Here is a 27638-nt window from a genome sequence, read left to right as displayed (position 1 = left end):
CTCAGCGGCTTTCACTTTCACCAGAATACGATATATTTCTATTGATCCATTGGTACATACACGCATATGATTTCAATTTCTCAGAATTATTTAATCCGAAGTCTGGGCTCTTAATTCTTACATAATCTTTGGAAAGTGAGGAAAGAAGTACCAGAAAATATAAGGGAAAAGAAAAATATAAAATAATCGTACCAAGGTGTGGTCGATGATAAGAAAGATAGATAACAAATATGGACAAAATACTGCTAAGCACGACATTATTGATTTTTCTGTCCATTCGTTGTAACAAATACGATTCAATAGAGGTAAAAGTGGGGAACTCACTCTCACTGCTCGCCAGTTAATGCGGCTTCGTCGGCTTGCCGTTTTCAAAACTCTACGACCATCGCGTCAGTTCGCCTCTCCCGTTAACGAGTTTTACAAGTGGAAGTCCGTCGGAGAAAGAAGGATCGAAAAAGTGTGAGCTGAAACTGCGTTGCAAACGGCCCCCCGCATTTCCAAAATGGAGATTGAATTCAACAATTTGGAGAATTCCTTCAGGAACCTGAGCTGCGATCACAATTACGTGCCCTCTACGATAGAGAACATAGAAAGTAAGTTTCTTTCCCGTAAAGGTCGATTTTCTATCAATTACATAACTTTTTCTTCGTTCTAGACTGGTTGATGTTATTAAAATGTCAATGACATTTTTCTATGTATCGATAACTATGTAATTCGCCTGACTGCTGTTTGACGTTAATTTTATATCATTAATGTCAACGATATCGACTTCCTGACATGTGAAAGTTTAAAGGAAAAACTAAAACTAAAATTTTAATTTTAAATTGCAACATTATTTTTCTGTTTTTAATATGATTTTATTAATGGAGCGAGATTACCACAATTTAGCCGAGAAGCATGACCGCATTATGGTTGTTAGCATCGTTGAAGAGTAAACCACGAAATATTCTGAAACAGTACTCAAATAACGTTTTATTATAGTGTTTTAAACAATGCTTCGCGTCAAACACGAGCACGTTTATGTAACAATTTTCATGAAAATAATTCTCTCTTTGTTACATCCTGGAAAATGTCTGAATTTATCTTTAGTTTTAGCATACAACATCTTATCGATTACTTCCAATAATTATACATATTGCAACGTTTTATTCAGCCAAATTGACGTCGAACCTTTCACGTGCTCTGATCTACGGAGCATGCGCGGAAGCGAATGCGTCGGTGAAAGTTTTGCACGAGGACTGTAATATATGTTAGGTTCAATATGTTAGTACACAGTAAACTCGGGAAACTTCCTCCTAAACGATTATTATGTATGACCTGAGTACTAACGAAGAATACTAACGAGGGTACAGATATCTTCGTAGGAACAATTCATGCGACATAAATTTCAGTTTAGAAAAAGTTCATCGAAATGAAGATATCCAAATAATAATAAATTGTACAATGGAAATTAGTAATGAACACACTTTCTGGAAATTACATATTTGACCAAGCCAGGGAATGGTATTAACATTCGCTGATATGAAAATAAAATATATCGTTGATATAAAATAAATGAATAAAATTATTTCTTTCTCAATTCGTGCAGTATGAATAAGAAAATGTCATTCGCGCAAATTATAACTGTAAGTGCGTCACGTTGTCTGGAATTAAATATTTTTTGTTGAATGAATCAAGCTGGGGTTCGCAAGGCAATCTCCTTTGGTAATTGCGATACACTGTAGAGATGTAGCACTGCATTACATGTAGAAATTTATAACACAGTACGATTCTATATTACACTTAAAGATTGCGTAACGAGTATCCTTAAACCTACTATATTTTCTAACGTATATCTCTTATAAAAAAAATCATTTTTCCTGTTTGAGAAATCACGTCCGAGAAATCATAGAAGAAAGTCGTAATCCAATTTCCGAATGATAATATATTGTACACTTTACTGCGTAACGTCTTTGTAACAGCCAGTTTCTTAATCTTTATGATGCAAGAAATTCTTAAAGAAACATAAAGCTACCATCTGATATCTAACCATTTGAGTGAGAGATATTGATTGACCACGTTCTACGAGTCCATGAACTTTTTTATCTTATGTTTTTCTAACACGTCTAGCAAATCGCGTTAAAATTGCACTATCAGATGCTACGAAAATAGAACCTAGTATTTGTAATGTGTATCGGGTATCCTATTCCAGGTCAATCATCCCTATTTATTATCTAAGTTTTATAAGCTATTATCGTTTCCATTATGATATAGGTCACTTATTGTGCTAATCGATATCAACTGCAATGGACAAATATGTGTAATCGCTATTATTATCATAATGCAAATAATCAGTCGCGGCAAAATCTTGAATTTCTTCTAGACGTAGGAAATTCTATTAATACTTTCGCAATTCTTTGTTTACCTGAGCAAAATTTGCTGAATCTAATGGCTAGTTCTAATGGCTAGAAGCATTGTGTATTAACCTTTTATGTCATATTCTATATCTATTTTTTTCCTTTTTTAGGTTTAAATGTGTTTGGTATAGGTTTATTGAGCTTTGGTACCGTACTCTCCACTTTGACCCTATACTTTGCCATGGATGCTTTCCACAATATTTTCTACCAAAAGGAAACAAGATCCTACAAAACGAACAGTATCATGATCCTATCAGTGTATCCTATAGCAAGTGTCTGTAGTCTTACAGCTCTTGGAATGCCAAGGTAAACGAGTTGATTTATTATTGAACTTCTGTGCATCGAAAAATATTTAAAAATGAGATAAATTTTTAAAAATATAAGAACGTCTAAAAAATTATTTACAATGACATTTAAAGTTTTGGTATAGTAATGTACGTGTATGGGAAATCGTTATATAAGCCGAATGAAGATGATTCTTCGCAACAGTGGGACGAAAATATAAAAGGACAATTTTTTATATCGATCTTCAAAAAACTACCAAACTCGACTTTCTCGAAGACGAAATAAATTTCCTATCAAAAGTAATTAAAAAAAACTTGAAAAGTGATAACATAACGTGACATAATATAGGCTAGTTTTAGCTGAGATCCACAATAAGATAAATCGGAACGTCCAATTAAGATAAATTTAAGATAAATCAGAAAAGAAAAAAGTGAAGACGCGATCGAATTTCGCATAAGAGGCGAAACAAAGAGGTAGTACGTTTCAGACATTCTTTTAACGACCATAAAATAAAAGAGCAGTTCCGAGCCCCAGCTAATGATCTCGATTTTCCGAGATAATCCCTGCTTCGATGGCCGTGTCACACCTGCGCTAGTCGATGTCTAAAATTTGATGGGTCCTCTCGATAATGCAAACGAGGCTAGGACACCGACACGAAAATTCCATCATCAGGAATGCCCATTGATATTTTCAACGTGTTTCGAACGCATTTATCACGTCGTTAGGGAAAATCTAAATTTTCAATTCGAGCTCGCTTCGGTGCAGAACAAACTGCACTCTGCATTCGTGCATACAAATAATATTTGAAATTATACACAAACTATTTTATATTCCGACAATGCTAACAATATTTTAATTATTTCTAGGACTCAGTTGCTATCGGAAGCTGTAACTCAAATCTTCTTAACGATAGCCCTGTATCGACTGTATCTGTTACTGGTCTACATAGGACGTAAAAAGGTCACAGAGACGCCACCATTAATATTACGAGTTGGTCCCTGTTGCTGCTGGCCCTGTCTGCCCTTTCCAAATCTTGAAATGACCGACGCTAATTTGTCCTGGCTCCGACTACTAGTCCTGCAACTTCCTATTATTCAGGTTATTTCTTCTTTTCCACCTTGACTTTTTACGCTTGTGCTCGGAACCGTTCTCGTTTCGTAAAAAGTATTTGCCTCAGCTCGTCAAATGTCCATTTCTTAGTATCCACGAAGGCTTGCGATTAGCATTCGTTTTTTTAAACATCAATTAGATCATTCCGAAGAAGTGTACCAGTGTATTAACAAGTTTGCGTCTATTGGTTCTAGGGACTGATTTATTGCATATCTCTCTTTATGTCGATCGAAGAGCCTACTCTCGCAACGCAATATGGGATTTATTTCCAGCCATTCACAGTGATCAGCATATTTCTGGGAATATACGGACTGACTGTTACCATGAAGAGTCTGCAGGAAGTCGCTCCAGGTAAAAATTGTGCATACTTAATTGAGAGGACGGCTCTCCAAGCATAATCTTTCCCTGCTATCTCTCTCCAGTGAGTGAAATTATACAGAAGGACGATTATAAAACAATGTTTAGCCATTTCTTCGAATCATATGCTTAACTTCGTGTCCCTTTGAAAAAAGCACTCCACAATTTTTAAACTCGATTTTATAAGTTGAAGTTACATGTTATAAATTGTCGGCCGTTGTGAGAAAAAACGTTAGCCTCAGTGGATACGATAATAGAACCAAAACGATTCCCTTCCTTTAAGGTTAGCAATTATCGTGTGAAAGACCACACAAGTAACTTGCGAGGGAAAGCAATTTCCAAGTTCTTGGAAAGTCCCATTGTCCCGTGCTGTTGTAGTGTTGATAGATCTACTCGTTTTTAACTTGCTGCTGATTTCATAGAGGCGAAACTACACCGCAAGACCACAGTATCCCAGATGGTTCTGCTGTTTTCAAAGCTACAAGCGTTCATCGTGAAGAGCCTACCACAAACAGGCCTATTTCCTTGCAATCCACCAATTACGCCACAAATTTACGCCAATGGTAATCCTTTTTTGTATTCTTCGTCTGAAAAACCGAAAATAACAAATACGTTTACAGTTTTTTAATTTTTTCCTAAATCATAATTTTAAAAAATCACCGCGAAACTAAAAACATGAGGTACTTGCGTACAAGTTGGACGCTCTACGTGTAACATTCGAATTCTAAGAACGCAATCTTTCGAATATGAATTCAAATTTCCTCGACGGCGAGCAACAGTGCAACTGGTCTGAGAACACATGGAGCACGATGAAAGAACACGAGGCTCCCATAACATTTCCATACGTGAGACCAGATAAAGAAACAAAAACTGTTACTTTCTTCTGTCCGATTTCAGTTACCTACAATGCCTTGATGCTAATCGAGATGCTGTTGCTCTGCTACGCGGCAAGGTACGTTTATTACGTCGATCTGGAAAGGGAGGAAGAAACGACGGCGGTTGAGGCGACAGATCGGTCCAAAGACAAGAGCATGGAACAAGCGAACTCGACGAATAACAACGAGGCCAACAGGCAGCCATCAGCGTTGACTGCGTGAGATTTCCTCCTCGATATCAACGATTTTACGAATTTCGTCTGTGTCATTTTTACCTACAAACTGATATTTCGTTGTTTGTATTTGCTTAGTCATTTGTTTGTTAATTTCGATTGCTTACTCATGCCACGGATATATTTGATAATTAGATTCTATTTGAAACAAATCGTGATAAAGTATTAGTATATATTGTTCCGAATCTGAAAGTATAATTAGAATTTATGTAATGTGCGAATGAGATTAGATTTACAATGATGATAGTACCTGCGTGAATAAGTGACTTGTTACAAAAGATACTGATTAGTAAATAGCGTAAGATTCTTTTTTATCTATATACATCAATTATCCTAGAATAGTCATCAAACTGCGTACTCCATTTATTGGTAATTGATATAGCGAGTAATAGGAGCATAGGCATTCGACTATTTAGATTTGTTTATGGGCGCTTAAATTCGATTGCGCAAAATGTATGACGCGTAATAACCGCGTTCTCGAAACGGGTTCACGAAGAAATAGTATAATTCTCAGAGAGAAAGTTGGTGCGGGCTAGTAATTCATCTTACACAACGGCACTTTTGCAAGTTGTATCGTAAATACTTGACGTTTCGAGAGTCATCTACGTTAGGAATCTTAGAAACCGTATCAGTCGCTAAAGAAATAATACGTTGTAAAAAAGCGGTGAAAAATTGATGATCAAGTTACCAGAAGCAGAGTCCCGAATCTTGTCCAAAATTGAAGGAACGTCTTGAACCGTGCCGCGATTTCTTCATCGCAGCGCCTTCTTAACGAGGCCTACCGCAGTCTCTACACACACGTATCGATGTCTCCACCGCGGAAGAAACAGGAGCTGTCGGCCAAAATATGAGATCAACCACACGTCGCCGTGTGTGTGAATTCAACAACCGTCGCTACGCATTATCACGTCCTACGGACGGCTGACAGATCTCAGGGGATGCTCGACCAAATGACTTGCAGCCTGCACTCACTTACGGAACGAGGTTGAAGGGTACTCGAGCGCTTTCTGGAGAGAGAAGAAGCACTTCGATGTTCTAACGCGATATTCTCCAAGAAAGAAATCGTTTAAGAAAATGTGTGTCGCTCCATTGAAACGAGACGCTAAGAGAACTTTCTGTGATACATAATTATCGTCATGTGGGTAGTCGGCTTGAAATAAGTGGTCGGGGCCTATATTTTTTAGTTTTAAAGCTATGTATTCAAAGAATTCGAATACAGGTTTCTTATTAGCCCGATGAAAGACAAGCAATCGTTGCACCTCTGCTGACAAACTCCTCTTCTATGAGAGACAAAACGTGACCGTTCTAGACCTAGACGTTATATCAAAGAATCAATTTTCAGAGTAAGTAGATGCTCTTTCCTATAGCTGAACAAAGGCAAACCTTCTTCAAAGTTTCATTTTCACTTCAATACGTTCCTCTTGATCCTGTTTATAAATAATTTATTGTTCGTAGAGTGGGTTACGTAGAATATTGACACACGTGCAGCTGCATGAAATTCCTTCTAAAGAAGCAAAGGACTACGGTAGCTGGAGAGATAGAACCATGTTAAGTAAAAAAATCAACATTAAGAACTCAGGATCACGCATGATGGGACTTCCTATTCAGAACGTGAATGCTGCCAATGCTTCTCTATTATATATTCTAGAAAAGTATGTTTTATCGTAGCTCTCCAATTGGAAAATGTATCGCTAATTGAATGCATTTGGTTCTATTTTGTGATAGTTCGTTTACTTTTTAACTTATTTTGTTTATATTTTAGATTTGTGTAATTTACATAACATTTCATAATTTTTCCAAAATATGGAATTATTTCGAAACATTATTGAAATAAAGAGACAATGTACGAGATACAAACGATTACAATGTCGTAATAACTGCACGAAATGCATAAGTTTACTTTTTCAGAGATAGGAAAATATGACTCTTTGGATTTGTATTCAATTACTCAAGGCGACTGAGTGGTTTTGAATTGCTCATGGTTGAACTTTGCTCTCCTTTTACAAACAGGAAATAGACTCGTGAAACCTCTTGTACGAAGATTTATCTATCAAGAAATTAAATATTGAAACAAGGTATCGTAATACGCATGTTTGGACAATTCTTAAACCTTGGGGAAGAAAGTGCGTTCAACATACACAGTTCCAGACAATCTTCTTCAAATTATTGGAACAAAAGAAAAGGGAGACTACATCTATCGGAGTTATGGATTTAAGACAGAGAAAAACTAGCGGGACGAGAGTGGCGAAACAAAGTTCGAAATTCGAAGACATCCTCGAGTCCCAAAGATCTCTCGAAAGAGACGATGTCGGGAAGAATTATCACCGGCGTGCATCAGGAAGTGTCCCATTACATTCGAAGCGGCACGGCGATTTTTCTCGTTCTAAGTTTTCACCACGGACGATCGATTGTCACCAGGGTGGCGCACCGGCTTTTCGTACTACCAACAGAAATGTAAAAGGGCCGAATATTAATATTCCGATAACGTGTCTGGACATATCAGCCGCCTTTGTTTCGTTCCTGCGCTTCTCCGACAGAAGATGAACATCCTCGAGATAAGAAATTCCACGAAGACTTCCCTTCCACTTTATTATTCCTCGTCGCGCTCATAGGTTTTGCCGCGACTGCTTTTACCTGGCTTTGCAACTATTATTATAGGACGTGGCAAGTTTCACGATGCACCACGTACAAAGTGAAACAAGCCGCGTTTCGCTCGGTGAATCGTTACAGAGCAAGACCCTCTTGGCATTCATGATTTCGAAAGAACCGTTCCTTCCCAGATAGGCTGATGAAAGAAGGAAATTCTTGGAAAGATATCTAGGCAAAGCTTCAATCTTCTTATATGCTTTTCACTAAGGTTCAAACGTGTATCTGATTTAATCAAGATCATAAACGATACACAAGATACTTCTGCTGAAATACATTTCAGAGATTACGAACGTTCAATTAGGATTAACTTTATTTAAAACGACTAGTCTCGAGCTGGTGGTTCTATCGCTCCATTGATTTTCTTTTGGTCGTTTGAAGCTTAGCGTAAACTTCAAATCAGTCTTTAAAATCTACACTCGTTCACGGGATCAGGAACGAGAACGAAATCAACTAATGGCAGGACGGAATCATTAAAATTAGTTAGAACGGAAATTTAATCGCGATTATCAACCACAAATCGCTTTCTTGCCAGACGGCCAGACCATAGAGCAAGCGAACATCTTAAACGAGTTCGTGAGCATGAAGGGACGTGACACACCGCTCCGAAAGTATATTGCGTGCCCCCTCATTTTTTGACCGATTTGAGGGTCTACTACCTACCTGCAACCTGGCCCATCGAGCCTACAAAATGTTTTCTATCCCTTTCTACCCCCTCCACCCTTCTGTCCTTTCCCTTCGCCACATTTATCTGCCTGGTCTCTCCTTTTTTCCTTTTCCTTTCATCGCAGACCTTTTTCCTCGGAACCATAATCATGATCGAGCCTCGAACGTGTAATAGATTTAACCGTTTCTTTTGGGTCTCGTGGTTGTAAGTTCGGTTTAAGGGTTGAAAGAAATCCCTTTGACTTGCACGCATCTTCGATCGTGTGAATTATTAGCTTGGTTTTTTAAAGTAAAAGTTACTCTTCGGGATTTTCTTTTAAGGTGGTTTATTCGTGTGATCGACGATCTGTTATTTCATTACTTAATTACGATGTTTCGTATCGATTTATATAATTAAGAAACCGAAAATGTTTTTAGTCGTCGTGATGTTAATTAAAGATTCTTAAACGTCCCGATAAAAACTTTTGATGAACCCTAAAGAATAATAATGAGATAGTAGAATTATATGTTTTGTAGCGTAAGAAAAACGGTCGAATTACATTTAAGTAGGGGACATCAAGAAGAGATTGGGAATCGTAGCGCCGTGATTCCGAAATTGTTGATTGGTAATCTTCGGTGAAACTAATTAAGGCGGCCGAGCGGGATCCACCGTCCAAATTGTTTTCTATGCCGGCTTCCCCTCTGTCTCGACTAGATAGCCTTGGGGATCTTTTTTAGCCGTAGAACGGCTAATGAAAAAAAACGACGCGACAAGATATTTTGCGACCTAATGAGCTGGCATAGCGACTCTTAACGTAATTATCTTTATGATTTATAATAAACGTGCACTCGTTAGTCGGATATTTCTCTCTGCGGCGCAATTTATGGATTCTTAAGAATTTTACTAGCCGCTCGTGACCACGCGAAACTGAAGCGTGTTCTGGAAATAACGGTGATTTAATTGCCGAGTGTTACGAATAATGTAACTTCTAATGCACAGACTTCTTTTGAAGAAACCAAAATAAACTTCCACGGAGATCGAAATCTATTGTTCGTTTTTAAGTCGAATTTGTTGCGAAGTTTCTCCGATTCTCGGTAGGGAACTCCGACAAATTCGGCAGGTCTAATTTTATACACGCTGGTATAACAATGCGGCATTGTTTGCCAAGGGTGTAAAAGCCATTCGGAAGAAACTTGAAAATCATCACACAGAAGAAGACTGTTTATTTTCTTTTCTCTATCTTGCCGACTTAGTGCCCGGCAGACCCTAAGATTCCCACAAATACTTGCAATAAGAAGGTGTTCCTTCAGAAGGCGAACCACAACTTCTACTCAGAAAATCGCCGAAAATGTTACGTCTCCTTCAACTGTGATCACTTTAATGGCCCATAATCGCTACTTTCAGAGTATCAAAAAATTGTCGCATGCCGCCTCTTCGACGAAGAGCTCAGCCATCGTTCAGAACAGCCACTCGAGCGCAAGAGCCAGGATAAATTTTTTAGACGCTTCTTCCTGAAAGAATCAGTTGTAGGAAATTGGACGTGGCGCGCAACAAGAATTTCCAGATCCTCGAGAAGGACGCGTGGCCATCTGTGGCGTGCGCGCGCGAGAAATCGGAAAACGCTTTTCGAGATCGTCGACATATGGCACGCGGGCCAAACTTATCTTACGGAAAAAACATGCGGAGGTGCAGCCTCCGTCGCCTGCCGAAAATGTTGCGGAGGTGGAGACGAACGATGCGGTTGCCTCTCAGTTCCGATCCAGCGATGGATTCGACCGGCTTTCAAACGAAAATTAAGGTTCTTCTTGGGGTTTGAGAGTACCTGGACCGATTTGATACGGATACGGTTTAGAAAAATTGTAACAGATGGTAACCTCGTTTACTTCGAGTACAACGGTGTTCGACTATTCGTAAGTTAAAATTGCTAATCCGTAATTTATGGTGAAACGTAATAATTAAACTGCGGCTGCTTGTGTGAATTTATATTTTTGAGTGAATACACCAATAGGAATGCAATTTATACAGAAATTTATTTTTTCCATCAAACGTCATAATGGGCATTTTGGATATTTTATGTGTCTGCGTATTATGTATATTTTGTGCATTTTCCACGTCGTTAAATTTCCTATAATTATATAAACATCCGCAATCTAGTAAGAATTATTTGATAGAAATCACTCATCTTTTTAATGTATTTCCTCACGAACAAAATTTGAACGCTAGGAATTTTCAAGCACTTCTGTCGAATAAGGGTCGTTTTGGCAGGCCACTATGGAAAACTATTCATCATTCATTTCAATAGGTTTCGAACATCGTTGTTTTCTTTTTAACTAATCAATCATACGAGGGTGGAGTTTCGAAAAGCGTCTGCAGCTAAAATTTCACAATTACTAGCATAACATCGGCAAACTAAAAGTGCAAGTATCGTATCAAATCGTGTCAAGTGATAATTACAAGCCTGATCACTCTGATCAAACAATTTAATTCAGAGAGTATTGATAAAAGACATCGGCTAATAAAGCGACAAACCGACGTCTAGTAGAAAAAATTCTCCTTTATGTGCTCTAAATTTTCATGCCTATCACGAAAATGATGGAAATTAAGAGTCAAAGGCAGGATGCCAGACATCCTGTGGACTTGGACGCGTTCGTAGAAGTAGAAAGATGGTAAAGACCAGATCACCGACAATCTATCATCCGAAAGTGAGCAGAAGCATCGGTGTAGGTCAAAGTGACCGTGAATTTTCGCTATTCAGTGTTCGTCTTGGGCTGGGCCATTCTACCACGCGACCATATGGTCGCCGACGACGACGTGGCCCATTATTTTCTACAGGATCCTGAGCACAAGAATGGAAGGCAGGGGGCAGGGGCAGTTGGCTCTCCACGAAATTGCCCGAAAATTGCCCGCCACTTCTCTCTGTTCCCTTCGTTTTTTCCCGGATAATTTCATAATTTTAATTTGAATTTCAATGCAATACTCGCGCCCTGCCAATCACTGCGCTACAGCTTCTCCGTGTCTGAACGTCCAGCCACAAATTAATCCTTTACGCTCGAATCTCTGCTTAAAACATTATTGCACGAATTGCCATTAACGAAGTTGGTATTAAGGTAAACGTTATACCGATTTTATTATTAAACCTTGTATAATGTAGAAGTTTCACGATCAATCAAGCCACGGTATATCTCAAAACGAATGTTGTACAACATAATGGTCCGATAGAAAGTTAGCTCAACTTGTAGTTAGTTTTCAATGCTTCTTTAATTCTTAATTTTATCTCGGAATTTCTCATTCGTTTCGTTACTTGTTGTTTCTTGCGAAGGATAAAACTATTAAGGAAAGGTTAAAATAAGAAGACAAAGGGTTAAAATATTCGATAGGAGGTCGACGCTTACAGCTGTCTTCCAGCCGTTGGTCTATTTAAGTCTTTTTTTAGGCTGTTTCGCCTCTTAGCTTTCTTTCTTCGTCTATATAAAATATGCTAAACGCCCGCGGACCCGTGGCGCCCGCACAGAGCTCTCTCCCAACGCTGTTATTTACGAATTATGAATGTTGTAAGACAGAGCATGAGGATCGTGACCGGGCCAATTTTCGCCGCTTTAAGCACCGTATCCTTGATGCGACTTATATCGCCGCGACCCTTGTCGGCTCGAACGTGCCCTAGGAATTCTTAGGATAGATCGTCATTCGTCGTTGGAAATGAGTTGGTTCCTCGTCCTCTTCTCGTTGAAAGATCGCGGTTCTAATTAATTTTTTGCCGATCTGGATCCGATATATTCTGCGTCAGGGCAGAGTTCAAACCGTATAGCCAAAACAAATTGACCAAAGCAAAATATCAATATCCTTTCCACAAACGAAAAGAAAAAGATTGTTAAAGTTGTATCTTCGACAAATTTCCTGGACGGCTATCGCGGTCGAAGCAAGTTGCTTGATTACAGAAAAAAGTATCGCTCGAGCATCGCTTAATACGGAAAAAAGCCGTCGTGCGGGCAATGAAGGGCCGTGGATGCGAACGGCGTCGTTTTTGCAGCATTCGCATGCTTTTTACGAGCCACCATAGCGAAACTCTCTTTTCGACTGCAATTACCAGGCCCGGGACGAATACATGCCTGCGGTTGTTCCGCCGCGACGCGAACGAAAACGACAGGGCCACGGACCCATTGAACGAGCCGAACACGCGTGGAACCACGTGCATGCGAGATTATCGAACAATATTCTCCGTAGACCATTGTGCGCAGCAAAAAGTGACCGCGGTATAACGTAGGATGCATCGGCTACGCGACAAAAAAGAATTAATGTCGGCGGAAGGAGAACGCAGATTATAAGAAATCAACTGGAATTTCGTACCTTTTATGCCGTGAAATCACTGCTGTTTCCGAATTTTTCGTTTCACGAGGATAAACTCAGTGATGCTTTGCAAAAATGATAAAGAATTCGAAAACTAGGTGTATATCTCTTGGTTATCTCGGAGAAAGTTACAGAAGGCATGGTTTTGTTACAAGAGACCATAGAAGTAGAAACCACAGGGAGCTTCGAAAATTTCTTGCTGCAAAAGTTCTGAAAATCCTGAGTCGACCAGACAACAAAGACCTCCTCTGGATAAGGGTGCAAAAGGTAGCGGTCGTACCGCAGTTTTCACTTCGACCGAAAGTCAGCCGCAGTAAATTAGGTAATTGCTACCGAAACCGGACAAGCAGTCACTGTCGTGGCGTATTCGAAACAAAGACTAAACTCCAGGATACTATGGTATGAAAAACCATTGATTTACAATGAATTGGAGAAGTCGTAAAATCGGTGGCGCCTTTTTTAGGTCCTAACGTAAATCAACACGAAAATTCCAATTTGAAGTTACTGCGGTCGTAAAACCGAGTGACAACGTCAGGTTTCACGTGATTTACGAAGAGCGCGAGGAGGAAAAAATTTTCGCCCGTGCCATGTCGTGAACGTTTCGAGCCCTTAATTGCTCGGATAACGTGCTGCCGCCCAGGTTTACAGCGGTTGCTTCACGAGAACGACGGCAAGGGTGACGTCGTTAATTTGACGAAGGAGAAAGCGAAAAATTGATATTCGAGAAATTTTTGATACGATAAATTTCGAAGCAACGCGACATTGACGAGACTTTTTCAATTGATTCTTATTTTCACCGCAATATTAAAATTACGCGGCGAATGTGCGATATTAGGAGCATATCATTTTCAAAATTTTATCTGAAGTACAATCATGTACGACATAGTCGAATGCAGTAAAAGTAAAGGAAGTAAAAAGGAATGCTATAGCGGTCGAAGGTTATAAATTTAGGTTTCAAGAATTTGTCAGGCTAACATATTGGCGGATACCTAGTCTCTAGAGAAGTAAGGTATCGGTCTAAATGTTCAATAGCGATTCTGAGATCCTCTGGTTACCACCTGTCCTCCTAGGGGACTCGTTTGAAGAAATCTCTTCGTCCTTCTCTTTTCATTCTGCTTGGCAGCCGGTGTGGTGAGGAAAGCCAGCGCTAATGTCACCCCGATGACAATAAAAATTTGTCGCCAGCGTAGTTGACGCGAGAACTAGCTTTGAAAGCGCTTTCCTTAGGACCATGCCGGCTCATAGAAGCAGGACAAAGTATCGGCCTAAATTTTCCGCCTTGCCACGTTTGTTAGCTGACAGAACGCGATTTTTTCGGATCGTGAAGAAAGATGAACACACGCAAGGTGTTTTTTCGGGATAATTCTTTACAATTTCGCGCTACGATTAAAATTAGACAACGCTTGTCGCTGTCAACTCGATCGGAAAATTGAAAATGTCGATCGCAGTTTCGCTGATCAACGTCCCTTGCTTAGATAGTATTGTTAGGAGGCTTTTGAAGAGAAAGAGCAAACGCGGACACTCTGAAATAATATTTGAGAAAAATATTTTCTCTGGCATATGCGAGGATTAAGAGCAATGTAAGCCGAGCGAAACGAGGCGCAATATTTTTCCAGGACAGATAAGCCGCGGGTTTAACTTCACGCGCCCCGGCGTTTTACAATCCGATAGGCAAACTTCTTTTGTTATAGACCACGTTCTCTCGTTCCCTTCGAACGCGTTCGCACTTCAGTATACCATTGTGAAGCTCGAGCAATGCTCGGTAATATGACTATAATTTTCTATTGTATCACATTAAAATTTATGATACACGAACCTCGACAAGAAGGAACAGCCATTCACTTCAGAACTACGTGTTCCTATATCGTTTATCGTAAAAAGAAAATCAGCTTTTTATGAAATTCGACGACAGAGGCATCGATAGGATCTAAATCTTGACCATCACGAATATGCGTTGTCGCGACTCTGGCTTCGATTCGAATTCTCTTTAGAGAAAGAGAACGACACATCATCGTTCGTATTCGAAAGAACCACGTAATCTGACGGAAAATCGAGATTCACGTAATCCTACGTGTGGAGGATTAAGAACGACAAACAATGCTCGCGAGTGTAGAAAAAGAAATCGTGCGGAAGATGTTACACTACGATAGTTGGTTGGTTGGAAAAGGTCGGTTCGTGGTCCGAGATTAGGGAAAGGAATGTTGGTCGAGACGGTTACGGATTACGGATCCTAGGAAAACATCTCGCACCTATGGTGTCGGAGAAAAATCTCCGCTGAGATTTCAAAAGTTTAGAGAATGAAAAGGCTTTAGACTTCAAACACGGATTTCTACTTTAAACAGAGGTGATCAGTGATCTATTAATGCGAAAATCTTTGAAAATATGTTTCCTTTTCTGTGTTGTCGTCAGTGTAATGGGATGCAAAATTGTTTACTCGAAGCTTTGTGACGCGACCGAGGAGTGATCGTTTTGGTGGAAAGATTGAAACATCACATTTTTATTTAAAAAACTCCGCTATAAATTTCTAACGTTTTCGTTATACAATGACACCTCCCTCTTAACGAAACGATTAATATCATAAATTGAAATGCATTCCGAATTTTTTCATTAGCAGGAATGCACAAGCTATGATGACAATTCAGGAGCAAGATTCCCTCGAGATTCTCCCCCGATCCATGGTCGTGTGAAAGGTTTAAATGGGTTTCGGGAATCACGTGCGGCGTGTGCCGGATATATTTACCATTGAAGATTGATCACTGTGCGTCTGCCTATAATCGACGATAAATATTTGATTCGAACGATATAGATAAGATACGAATATTCAATTGTTCGTGTGATCTTGTCGTATGAAATTTGTTGTCATGCATTAAATCGTCCTTCTGTCATTCGTAGCAAGGCTTACTCGCAATGTATACACACTGAAATTATAATTGGTTCAAGAAGAAAAAAAAAGAAAAAAACGTGAGCATCTCGATAGAAGCAGTATCACGTCCGATGAGAGTCAGTGGCTCTTAAAATCAGTGCAATAATAAAAACATTGGAGCACTGCGCGGCGGTCGTCGTGACGGAATCACGTCGGTCCAGGTGTGAGAAAAATTCCTAGCACAATGAAATGTCATTCTCCATTGAAGGAACGATTCGTCGGCCGAATACCACCCCTAAACGGTGCCTAGATGAATGGCTCTTCTATTCGTGGGCCTTTTTCTATTGGCAACTCGCACAAACGAACGAACGCCGATCAGCGTGTTTCACAGGCGAACTCGCGCGCGAGGGATGCAACTTGGGCCTGTTTAACGTCATCGTATATTTCACCCTACAATCGGACTGCCAGACAAATACCCTTATTTGTACACATCCTGTGCATTGTGACGTGTATCGCGGGGCACCCAGGGAGCACGAGCGACTTCCGGTGAATATGTTCCACCTCCTTTTCTTTTCTCCTGTGCCTCGCCTTCTCTCTATTTCTTTCTTACTTTTTCTATTCTTTATCGGTCGACCCCGTGTGTCTCCGTAGCTACTCGCCCGCCTCTTCCTTCGCGTTCTATTTCTTGCTTCTTTTATATTCACCGAACGAAGGTGGGTGGATGGGACAAGATCGCGTACCTGCCGGATGAAAACCATATTGGACCGTTCTATGGAGGACCTTTGATAATGTACGTACATCCCTCGAATCGCTATCATTCGACACCGATTCCTTCCTTCCCGCCTCCTACTCTTTGGACGAAGCTGAACAGAGAACTAGGAAGGAAGTTGTTGTACCGCCGCGTTACTCGGATGTCGGCTAATTGCGACTAAATTTTCCTGGACATCGCGAGGATTTCGAAAATGGCAGCCAAGTTCCTTTCTCGTTGCCGATTATCTACTCCCTCACAACTAAAAACGTTCTCGTTTTTGGGAGCTACTTCTCAAGAATTATCGCTGGCCGGAAACGGATTCCAATAGCGATCATTTTGAGAAAAGAAAGATTTCTTAGAAAACGTTTGTTCATATAGAATTTCACGAACAGAGTCGAGTTACTCTGCAAGAAAATGTTGACTCGCCAAACATCGAAGTTTTTAACAGCGTATTTCAACGATGTATTATATGGTATATTCGACGGAAATTGCGAATAACAGCGGAGGATATGATGGAACGCGTCCATCAGTACGTCACAAAGAGACGCGATTTCACGATCGATCGAAGGCGAAATTTAATTTGTTCCGCGAGCAGTCAATTTCGAAGCAATCTTCTTCTTCTTCCCCTTCTCTTTTGCGGAATGACGGAGGTTGCTCCTTGAAGTAGAATGGCGTTCTAGACCATATGCTGGCGACCATACGGCACGTGGATAATTACAGTGAAACGCAATGCGATTGTAATACGAGGGTGGCTCTGCACCGAGATAATATTCGCGGCGACAGATTGTGTGCAGAGCATACCAAGGGAATTCGAAACAACGTTAATCGTACGTTTGCGAAAGAAGTACATTATTTCGATAAGCATAATGCGTTAAAAATCTTCTACTTAAATTTTATAAAATCGCAAAAATAGATTTCTTCCTTGATAAGAAGATAGCTATATTTTTATCTTTATGAGTTTAAGTGATTAGTTTTAGTAACGGTTATTCATACACAAAAAGGGATCATATATGAAGTCCATAAATATTACATTATCTCTCTTTCAAGTCGAATCGTCGTAAAAGAGCGAATAAGAACGCGTGATCAAAGAGTTTCGACGAAACGAAAAATCGCAACTCTTTTCACAATTTGGCCTACTTTTCTGCCAACAAAATAATTCGGGCAGAAGGACGATGATGTAGTATGGTCGACCATATGCCGAGGGACGGTTCCAGCCCACGGATAATTACAAGGGATGCTACGCTGCCTTCAGAGGGTAGGGGCGAGCTGAAATTCAATGGTGGGGCGCGTGGCTACATAAGGAAGGTACCGACCTCCGAAGGGTCGCAGTCTGCTCGAAATTTCGGCGGAACAGGAACCTATTTCTTTGCTCGTTAGTCACGAATAACACGCTACACTTATGTTTATTTGATTCTTTAGGTAAATTAAACATTCCATGATCTCTGTATAACTGTAATCGAGTGTTCGTTTTAAAGACGGCAGTGAACTTCAAAGAAAGTGAACTAGTGAGTGGATATACATTACGGAAGAAGTGTGATTTTTATTGAACATGGAGATTCCGTGGTTTCTTTTCTTCGTCTGGTGTACCACGCTTGTTACTGGATTCGATCTCGGACCGATCGTCAGAATTGCTCAGTGCAGATCGCAATGTTTGAAGAAGCATACCACTGATGGTACCTGCGATTGGTACACGGGCAAACAACAAACTACTTGTAGCATGGTGAATAAAAATTTATAATTTACTTATCTCGTAATTTTTCCAAAATTTAGGCTGTTGTAAACTTTGTTCGAATTGTTACCATAGAATTTGCTTATTATAAAATTATTATTGTTAGTTAAATATCGAAAAGTGTATGAGAAACGAATGCCCACAGTTTTGAAAGTATCACGAACACAATGCTGTGTATGCTCCCGTTTTCTCTCCATCCTATTCTTCTCGCCTCAAATAGTAGCGACTGGAATATGTCACGAAATTTTAGGGATCCCCGTGCATCTAACACGATACCGCCAGCTTTAACGTGACCCTCTTTCCTAGTCACTCAGAGTTCAAACACCGAAAGGCACGTCGCGTTTAAGAATTCTTCCGAAAAACCAACATTCTTCGTACGTGTTATGTTCTCGGTTTCCGAACAAACAATAAACAATCTTCGACGATATCTCGGGAATATCCAGAAATAATATATCGAGATGAAATCACACGCGTGCGAGCACGTAAGGTGACGATTCGATCGTCTGGAAATCCGATAGGGTCGTTCTACCGACTCGGTGTGACGATAAATCTTTCCCGTCGGTTTTATGGCGCGTCCTGGAAAATCATGGTGGTCCCCGATGTTCCCCACCGTCGAACGCACCCCTCTACAGGACAGACACATTGCAGATGGACAGATGGGAATCACGATCAACTCACGCACAATGCGGTGAACGGCCGCGTGTGTGCTCAGGGCGTTGCTCATTTAGTGCACAGGGGGTGTCCATTAATTTCAGAGAAATCGATGCCATCTCGCTTATGTACACCCACAGGGAGACCCTATAACTGCCTGTGAATAAGAAAACACGCGTACACACGCCTGTGCTGCGCGTGGAACATCATCGAGAACGAATCGTGAAGAGTTTGAACGCAGGAAGAGGGAGGTGGCGATGATACATTCAAATTTATGCTCAGGGAACGAGAGTCCTCGAGACTCGTTTCCATAGGATACATTAGAATAACGATTCTCGGAGGAGGCGGACGCGCGGAGGTGGCTTAATGAAGGTCGCGCGCGAAGAACCCCCTCGTGAGAGAATTACGCCCGGATAATGACGACTATTCCTGCGTTGGAAATTGTTGCGCTCGCTTTGAACCGCCCTTTTCGTCAACGGTAATTGTTTTACTCCGGACAATCGGACGTGAAGGGGAAGCTGGGTGATCGACCGATTGGAAACGAGGGGACAGCGTTTTAAATTGCCGACAGGTTCAGCTCGACGTACCGAAATGTTGCGGCTTTTCGGACCCTTTGATGTTCGTGATACTCCTAAAATTTATGTAATAGAATTACGTTCAAAGGAAGATCATGCAACCGAGCATTTTTTGGCTAGACCCGCGAAAGTAAAATTTCTTCCTAGATCAATAGTTTGCGTAATTACATGGACAAGGAAGCGTAGCGATCGTATATCGTACATTTAATCGTAGTCCTTTCGACGATGACGATTAACGGCTCCCAAGATGCGTAGCTGAAGAATGTGGTCGGAGGAAATGTCATGGGGTCGATCGCTCCATCAAATTTCATCGAATACGACGATGATCGTGCTGTTATCGAATTACAATGGGCCGGGGATCGTAAAAGCCATGTCCCCTCGTTCTGGAAATCAATGACTATCCGTCGCAAAGTGAAATAAACGGGATGAAAAAGATCCGTTATCACGTTTCATCCTCCACGCATTTACATTTACTCGGAATTTTCATTTACGGAACAATCCGCTTTTGGGAGGCTTACTCTTATTTCTAGCATGTTTCTTCTAATATTATCTACTTCCTTATACATGATGCGCAATGCTATTCTTCTTGGTTTCGTTTACACGAACGAACTAGAAATCACCAGGAAAAAAACAAACGATCCGAGGGAATTATCGCGAAGCTGTTGGAGGATGGTTATGTTGCTTTTTGGAGGCGTCTTTTGCACGAAGAAAGGGGACGTATAACGTTTCTACGAAACAGCCAGACTTAGAAGGAACACATCGTGATGTAGGATAATCGGGGAGGGAGGGCAAAGCACAGGGATCTCGCTAACTCTCTCATTCTCTCTCGGAGAAGAGACGAAAAAAAAGAATCTGGAAACAGGGCTCTACAAGAGACGGTATCCCAATAAATATGAAGACAACAACGACGGTGCCTGTTATGCCTGAAACAGGTTGGAGCTAATTCGGCCCCCCTCTCCTTTCTTCCTTTCTCTCTCTCTCTACCCACCTATCTTCCTCTCTTATACGTTCTTCCTTTTTCTTCTCCTTCCGACTGCACCCTTCTTCCTTCTCCTGTGGTTCTCTCCATGGCCGCTTAAATCGCTCGATTCAACGGTCCGGCCGCCTTTCCTTCTTCACGTTTCTTGGCCGCGTCGTCCCTCTTCATCCCCCTCGCGTACCATCGTTCCTTTTTACCCGTGCGTCCCGTGCGTGCAAGAGCTTTTTGTTCAATGCTGAAACCTCCCCCTGCCACGCTCGCTTCTTTCACGTGTGTATGTTTTTTTCTCTCTCCTGTGTTACAGTGCTGGCAGTACTGCGAGGCCCTCGAGAACCGGTGGGAGAAGACAGGAACCATTTGCGAGGGCGACCAGTATCTACATGTAAGTAAATTTACGGGTGAAGCAATCTTTTGGATTAGGCAGATTGTACTACAAAAAGAATTTTCGGTTTCTTGAACGACATAATTCGCAAAAGCTAGACACGGGGTCTCTAGTTCGATTCTGAGTTTACAATACCTCTACGAATAAATACCGGCGAAAGTATTCGTAACTTCTCGGATGTTTGAACTTTTTCGAATTCAGATCGAGTCGACAAATGTGCCAATGATCTTGACCGTGTTAAATCGTTGGAAAATTTGGATCGGTCAAGCGCGAAGGAAATCTCTTACGTCGGTGTTATCTTTCAAAAATTTCAAAGCCAATGGAACAGACCGAGAAATATACAGACGAACGACGGTGAGACGAAAAGAAAGGAAACTTTCGATAAAGGGAATTCCGACATGATCTATGGTCTAGGAAAATCCTTAGAAACGGCTACCTGTCGATTTTTACGGAAGGCTGAGTTGCTTTGTCGTGCAACGAACGAATTTAAACTCTTCGTGTATCGAGCTCCGCAGAGATACGTATCTTCTTCAAATATTTGGGGGACGGCTGACTACCATGTTCCGAAAAATCTTTAAATCCAATGTCAATAAGAACTCTTTTTATATGATTTCCGCGAGATAAAAAGGCTGTTTCCTCTAAAGAAATCGTTAATTGTTTCTCCTTTGATGCACTCTTTGAAGGACAGATGTCTGAGATAGATAGTCGTTATTCGGGAAAGAAAAGGTTAAAAGTTTGAATCTTCTTCTGCAAAAGCTTCCTTTGTTTAAGAAAACCAACGAAAAAGAGTAAAACTAACGATATGAAAATTTCTTTCAGTGTCCAGCTTGCCAGACAGTGTGTACTTATCGAAAAACTAGAATAGAAGAGAAGTATCTACCATCCATGTTGCCAGCACCGAGTAAGGCACCCATCATCCTGGACAGATTCGACGTTGCTGTAGTGATGCGCAAGCTTTACAAGCAATGGAGAGTTGCTGGATACTATCCAGGGGAACGTATTCCGAATCTAAGACCGGATACCTGGATTGTAGTCGCCATGGAGAACGGCATGAAGCATTACAGTTGGCAAGAATGGATTCCGAAGTTGGAATCTCTGAAAGAAGGACCTTTGTACGAGGCAACGATCTCATGGAAAGATGTTCAGACTCAGCTTCAGAAACAGAGATCTTTAGAACAGGTCAGATTCAACAACCGTGTGAGACAATTCTTTCTAGAAAAGTACGGAGAAAAGGTACTAGCGGAATGGAGAAGCCAGGAAGATTCTCCAATGTCCGATGAAATATTTCGAAGATTCTTCTTCAGAAGGAAGGACGATCGTTCCGATGATTTGGAAGCGGACAACACTCCTTCCACGAGCAATGCTTATAACGATAGGACCGATAAGGATCATATAGGAAACAAGGAATCTTATGTGGTTTCTTGGGAACCCGAGACTGGTGGTCTTATGGGAAATCAAGTGACGGACTCGAATTCCGCACAGATTTCTCTTTTGCCTGGGACAAAGTACCTCGTCAGGATCGCTTCGAACGACGGACCCGGTAGCTTCCCCATTGAAGTGGATACGAGGCCTAATTGCGTTGAAGCTAAAAGGATAGATCAACCGACCCAGGAATTATATCCTTGGGATATCATCTTTGCTTGCGGTAGTGTTGCTTTTTTGATAATCAGTCTCGTCTTCATGAAGGTTTACAGGAAGGGCAAGAGCGTCGAGCCTCAAGAAGTCTGAAGATGAATTCATCTTGCTTCGAGGATAGACGAATGTTGATGAAGCATCGTCGACCATGATAACAAACTTAAGAACGTGTTTGCTCTGACAGGACCGAATCCTTCTCTAAATGGAGGAAACGATGTGGAAGGATAATCAGTGGATTCTCACTGTTCCAATACCGACAATTGAACCCGTCGAATGGAGTTTTATCGATGCGTTACACTCCAAACGGCGATACGATTTAATTAATTAACAATGTAAATTCTATGTCTGTGTAGATATAAGGTCGAATGTCTTGAAAAAGAAACACAACCGAGTTAAGTATTATGTAAAATAGTTTTTAAAGCGTGTGCATGTCGCTGTGAGTGTTACGATTCCGCAACTACGACGATTGCATCTTTGTAAATGTCGACGAGGAAATGTACAAAAGATCTAGCTATTTTTTTATATGTAGTAGGATACTAATTAAATAACTTCTTGCTCAATACGCAACGAACAGACTGTAAAAAAGTTCCTAACGACGAGAAACAAAAATCGTGCCGATTGAGGTGCCAATTTCTGTATTTATTTGTAAATAATAGCTCAGAAGCTTGTACATAAACTTTAAAAAATAAATAAACTACTTCTAGAAAGAGCAACGTTTCTTATTAGTACCTAGACACAAATAAATGCTTAATAAAAAAAAAAAAAAATGAATTATAGGCTACCTTTTTCTGTAAGTTACAATGTCGGTATTCGAAAGCTTACGTTTCGGCATGAGCGTTTTTCTTTTAATATCACCATGTAAATAGGATCCCAAATCCTACTTTTGTTGGAGGTCCACTTCCTTGTCTTCGGATTAAACTCGGATAACGAGGGTTCATAGGTTTTTTCGTTGAATTTAAGGGGGATTTGTCCTTCCATATCGAATGGATTTATGCTAGATTATAGGGGGAGCAAAATATTCCTGTACCTTTAGGCATATAGAAAGGAGAATTTTTCTGACGAATAAAAAAAATGAAAATTCCCGTTAAATAGGATTCGCAGGACATAACTTTGTTAGGTACTACCTATTAGAGGCAATGATGTCCCAATTACTGTTCTTAAAGAAGTACGAGTCAAAGAACTGTTATTCACGACAAAGAAACGACTATTTTAGCCCGAGGGGACTTTATCCGAATCCTATAACTGTAGAAGCTTACGAATCCTCCCAAGAAAGTTCTAGGTACGTCCATTTCCTTTCCGCGACGGCGGCGAACGCGAGCTCTCAGGGGGAATGCCTCCTCTCGGCTTAGTCGAAGAAGTGCATTGAACTTTCCCGAGCGAATAATAAACTCGTCGTGAGTCGACGAAAAAGTCAAACGGGGAGAGCGTCACACATGCGTACTCATACGATCTCACGCGTCCGCGAACGCGCTGCCAACAGCACGGACACGATGAAAAAGTGTGCCGTGACCTCGAACAAGGTCCCGTTATCCAAGCCGAAGCCTTGGACGCGGTCGTCCTCAGTCTTGACTTGGAAGTCAAGCAAAGATGATACTGCTGCTCGCTTGTCTCAGTCTCTTGATCAGTCCCGGTGAACTGGGCAATCTATACAATGGGCATACAGCCAGTGTTACCACGATTTTCGGGCTCGGTGCGCTGCCTTTCGGATTCGCAGCCGGACCCAGGTATCGTCATTAAACATACTTTGATCCGCCTTACGTGATTCGATTCCTAATCAATATCCTATTTATTTTGGAGAGATCTGTTCCGGTGAAAGTCCTTCAAAATTCCTCACAGACAATCAATTGTATTTACGATTATGCAAATTTTGATTTTCATCTGAGCAGATAGAAATTAATTCCATGTGTCGAATGCTACGTTTAGAAAATTAGAACGAGAAAAGTTGATTATAGAAAATAATACGTGGCTATCGAGGACCAGATTGTAGTATCAAGTTCTCGTGTCACATGTTTAAGGCATAATTACTCGGTCGTTGTCAATGTTATCTTATCTGTCAATCCTATCTGTTCCCCTTGTTATCGCTTTTCTTACTATTCTACATATTTTAAGTACTTCCATATTTCGACTTCGATTTCGAAACTAGATCCATTAAATTGCTCATTACCGATAATAACGACATATCTTGCTTTCGGTACCATTAGAATAAATTATGTCAAATCTGTATGTATAATTTTTGTTATACATTTTAGTTAGATAAATAATTTCTTCTACTCTCCATTTAGATACGTTCCCAAATGGAAGAAGCAAGCCTGTGAGATACCTGCCTCTCAACATCCAAACTCGCACTACGTTTGTGACGAAGCCGGAGAAGTAAAGTGCTTGCCAGGTAAAAAAAGAAACATAGCGTGATGGAGTTCATCGCGGACGTGGTTCAGAAAAGCGCAATAAAAAATCAGCGATGTAGACATTTCTCTTTGTATAACCGGTACTTCTTTTCACTTAGGATGGACTGGCGATTTGTGCGATGTGCCAATCTGTCGGAAGGGGTGTGACCCTCTTCAGGGTTACTGCCGTCGACCTGGTGAATGTCGCTGTAAATTGGGCTTTTATGGCGAGCTCTGCGACAAGTGTGTAGCTCTACCAGGATGTCAGCATGGCAGGTAATCTTTCATCAGTTTTTTTTATATGTCTCGGTGAATTAAAAGAAGCAAGAGCAGATGTAAGTCATCGATGAATAACAAGTTACCCGTTAACTTAATCAGATCTGCGAAGTGAATATACCAATGGAAACCGCTGCCCTTTTCCGACTCACGTATCAATTTCTAGACCAATATAATTTTCTATAAGCGATACGATTGCTAATAACCGATGGATGTAGTAGTTAGTTCTAGTATTAAAGGCATGAAATAGATACCGATTTCACCTCGCTCAGTGGCAAGTTTAATTCTCGTGTAACACGAAACGTCTAATCTTTTCTACTCTCTTGAATATTGATCGTGCGGAAAAACTTAGATTCAGCGGTAGAATGAATAACCGAATAATTGAAACAAATTTTCATTTTTAGTTGTAACGTAAGCTTCGAATGCTCCTGTGATCCTGGATGGAAGGGTGTGTTCTGTTCGGAACCAATCTGCGCTTCCGATTGTCTCTCCAGCCAGGGATATTGTGAAAAGCCCGGAGAATGCAGGTGAGGTGCAACTCGTAATGGTTGAGTAATGAGCGGTTATCAACGCCGGTAGCGACTGATCGAAGCAATGAAATCACCGTTTGCTCGACCCTCGTCACGTTAACGTTCGTAGCTGATAATTTAGAGGAAGTGTGGAAGCTACGAGATTGTTCTCCCTAGTTTTCCTTCCTTTTATGCTACTTAACAGAAAAGATAATTTCTTAGTGAATCATTCGTTGCAAGAGAATGAGTCATTTGTGTACTTCTTTTTGTAGATGTCGATTAGGTTGGCAGGGGCCGAAATGCAAACAATGCGCCGTTTTGCCAGGTTGCGTGCATGGAACGTGCCAGGGTCCACTCGAATGTCGCTGTGAACCAGGCTGGACTGGACTTCTCTGTCAAACTCGTAGGTTATCCGTTGTTTCTAGTCCTCGTATCTTCTCCAAGAAAGCATACATAAGTCTACTTAAACTTTCGTTTTATTTTATGTATCTCGAACGTTTTCTCTCTGTGTAGCGGTTTGCTCGCAAGGATGCAGCCGAGAACACGGCGGTTGTCGTCGTCCGGGAACATGTAGGTGTCGCGTGGGTTGGACAGGTCCGAATTGCACCGAATGCGTCCCTTATCCTGGTTGCGTTCACGGATCCTGTAAACGGCCATGGGAGTGCCGATGCGAGCCTGGATGGGCGGGTGATCTATGCAACGAGAAGCTGACTTACTGCGACGAGCATTCAGAAATCTGTCGCAATAACGCCACTTGCATTAGCATGACCAAAGAGGATGGCAATTACAGGTAAATCCTTTGCACATTGACTTTGACAGTGACAAAACCAGATCAATCGCTGACCGTAACGATAAACGTAAACCTTGTTTGCAGATGCATCTGTCCACTCGGCTATATGGGTCGTCAGTGTCAGATTAAAACGATGGTACCATCGACGGAGTTGATACCACCGATGCCAGATCAGAATCTTGATTTAGAGGCGAAACCTCAAATGATTTTGATAAAGCCGGAAATAATCGAGAAACCGCAAAGTTTAGACGAGAAAGATAAAAATAGCGTAAAAGACGAGGAACAAACGGTTGAACCCCTTGGACCAATTGTTATCACAGATCCACCTTCTACTATCGATCCTGCTGCTACTGTAGGGAAATGGCCAACCGAACCACCTACGGAACCATCACTCACGGAGAGAGACGATGAAAATGAGACGTAAAGAGGGCATATATTATCGACTGTTGTTTATTTAATTATTTAATTAATTTATTTCTCAATGAGGATCGACTTATCTTAATTATATTCCTCGACAGCTAGAAAGTCTGGATGTGATTTACAAGAATTTTTTACCGTTATTGAGTGAGACATAGGATAAGCGTTGTTGTACTATCGATTTGATATCCTAAATAAATATAGCTGTAGACTTTTAATTGATAAATTTTTAATTTAAATATCCAGATATAAATTTAAGAATTTTAAATTAAGAAATTCAAGTTTAACTATATAATACACGTTTAACTAACATATAACCGATCTTAGAATCTAGCTATTCGAAGCATTTCGACTTCTCAAGAAACTTCTCTGGACAGGCAAACATCAGTATCAAGAGTTTGCACTAGAGTTTCCCGTGAAAGCGACCGTCTTGCAACCTCGAAGCCAATTATTGCTTCTACTAGACGACCATAACGTAAAGAATATGTACTTAAAGTATCACGGGTGCCTATACTGCCTTGATATATACGCATATGAACATTCTCGTGGAACGTCATGCTCGAAGGGGCATATATTCGATGTTGCACGATGCATAGTGCACTTCTCACGAGTTTTCTATCGACACACACGCTCCAGATCAGCTATCACGTAATCAACCGTCCAAGTCTCGTGTTTCTTACGTAATACGCTGCTTTAGACTCTCTGAACGTGCACCACTCCGGAGTCCAAAGAAATTCTGCATGCCGAAATGAGCGACTGTACCTGAAGACTACGAATTTCAAACGGTCTAACTTTGGACCGACTC

At 40.9% G+C, this 27638-nt stretch overlaps 3 protein-coding genes across 4 annotated transcripts; all 3 read left to right on the top strand.

Moving 5' to 3' along the window:
• The first annotated feature begins 109 nt into the window (after positions 1–109).
• LOC126919919 (organic solute transporter alpha-like protein) lies at positions 110–10582 on the top strand. 2 transcript variants are annotated; one of them, XR_007711823.1, is made up of 7 exons: positions 110–593; positions 2507–2702; positions 3548–3779; positions 3986–4142; positions 4571–4711; positions 5046–6599; positions 6712–10582. XR_007711823.1 is itself a non-coding variant. In XM_050729592.1 (6 exons), the coding sequence occupies exons 1-6, from the start codon at positions 503–505 to the stop codon at positions 5243–5245; spliced, it is 1017 nt and encodes a 338-aa protein (XP_050585549.1). In that variant the 5' UTR covers positions 110–502; the 3' UTR covers positions 5246–10582. The 2 variants fall into 2 exon arrangements, 1 of the variants encoding a protein (XP_050585549.1); XM_050729592.1 differs by having other exon boundaries at positions 5046–10582.
• A 7263-nt stretch (positions 10583–17845) lies between these two features.
• On the top strand, positions 17846–23166 carry LOC126920365 (uncharacterized). Its single transcript, XM_050730601.1, has 3 exons — positions 17846–18226; positions 20745–20822; positions 21642–23166. Exons 1-3 carry the CDS (start codon positions 18056–18058, stop codon positions 22548–22550), a joined length of 1158 nt encoding a protein of 385 aa, XP_050586558.1. The 5' UTR covers positions 17846–18055; the 3' UTR covers positions 22551–23166.
• An 836-nt stretch (positions 23167–24002) lies between these two features.
• On the top strand, positions 24003–27051 carry LOC126920363 (protein jagged-1-like). Its single transcript, XM_050730600.1, has 7 exons — positions 24003–24181; positions 24740–24843; positions 24961–25117; positions 25522–25644; positions 25899–26029; positions 26140–26416; positions 26501–27051. Exons 1-7 carry the CDS (start codon positions 24045–24047, stop codon positions 26838–26840), a joined length of 1269 nt encoding a protein of 422 aa, XP_050586557.1. The 5' UTR covers positions 24003–24044; the 3' UTR covers positions 26841–27051.
• Positions 27052–27638: the final 587 nt, after the last annotated feature.

Source organism: Bombus affinis, chromosome 9 (genome assembly GCF_024516045.1).
Source record: "Bombus affinis isolate iyBomAffi1 chromosome 9, iyBomAffi1.2, whole genome shotgun sequence".
NCBI classification, from domain to species: domain Eukaryota; kingdom Metazoa; phylum Arthropoda; class Insecta; order Hymenoptera; family Apidae; genus Bombus; species Bombus affinis.
The sequence above is the reverse complement of the archived record's forward strand: the minus strand, read 5'-3'. Positions and strand labels throughout refer to the sequence as shown.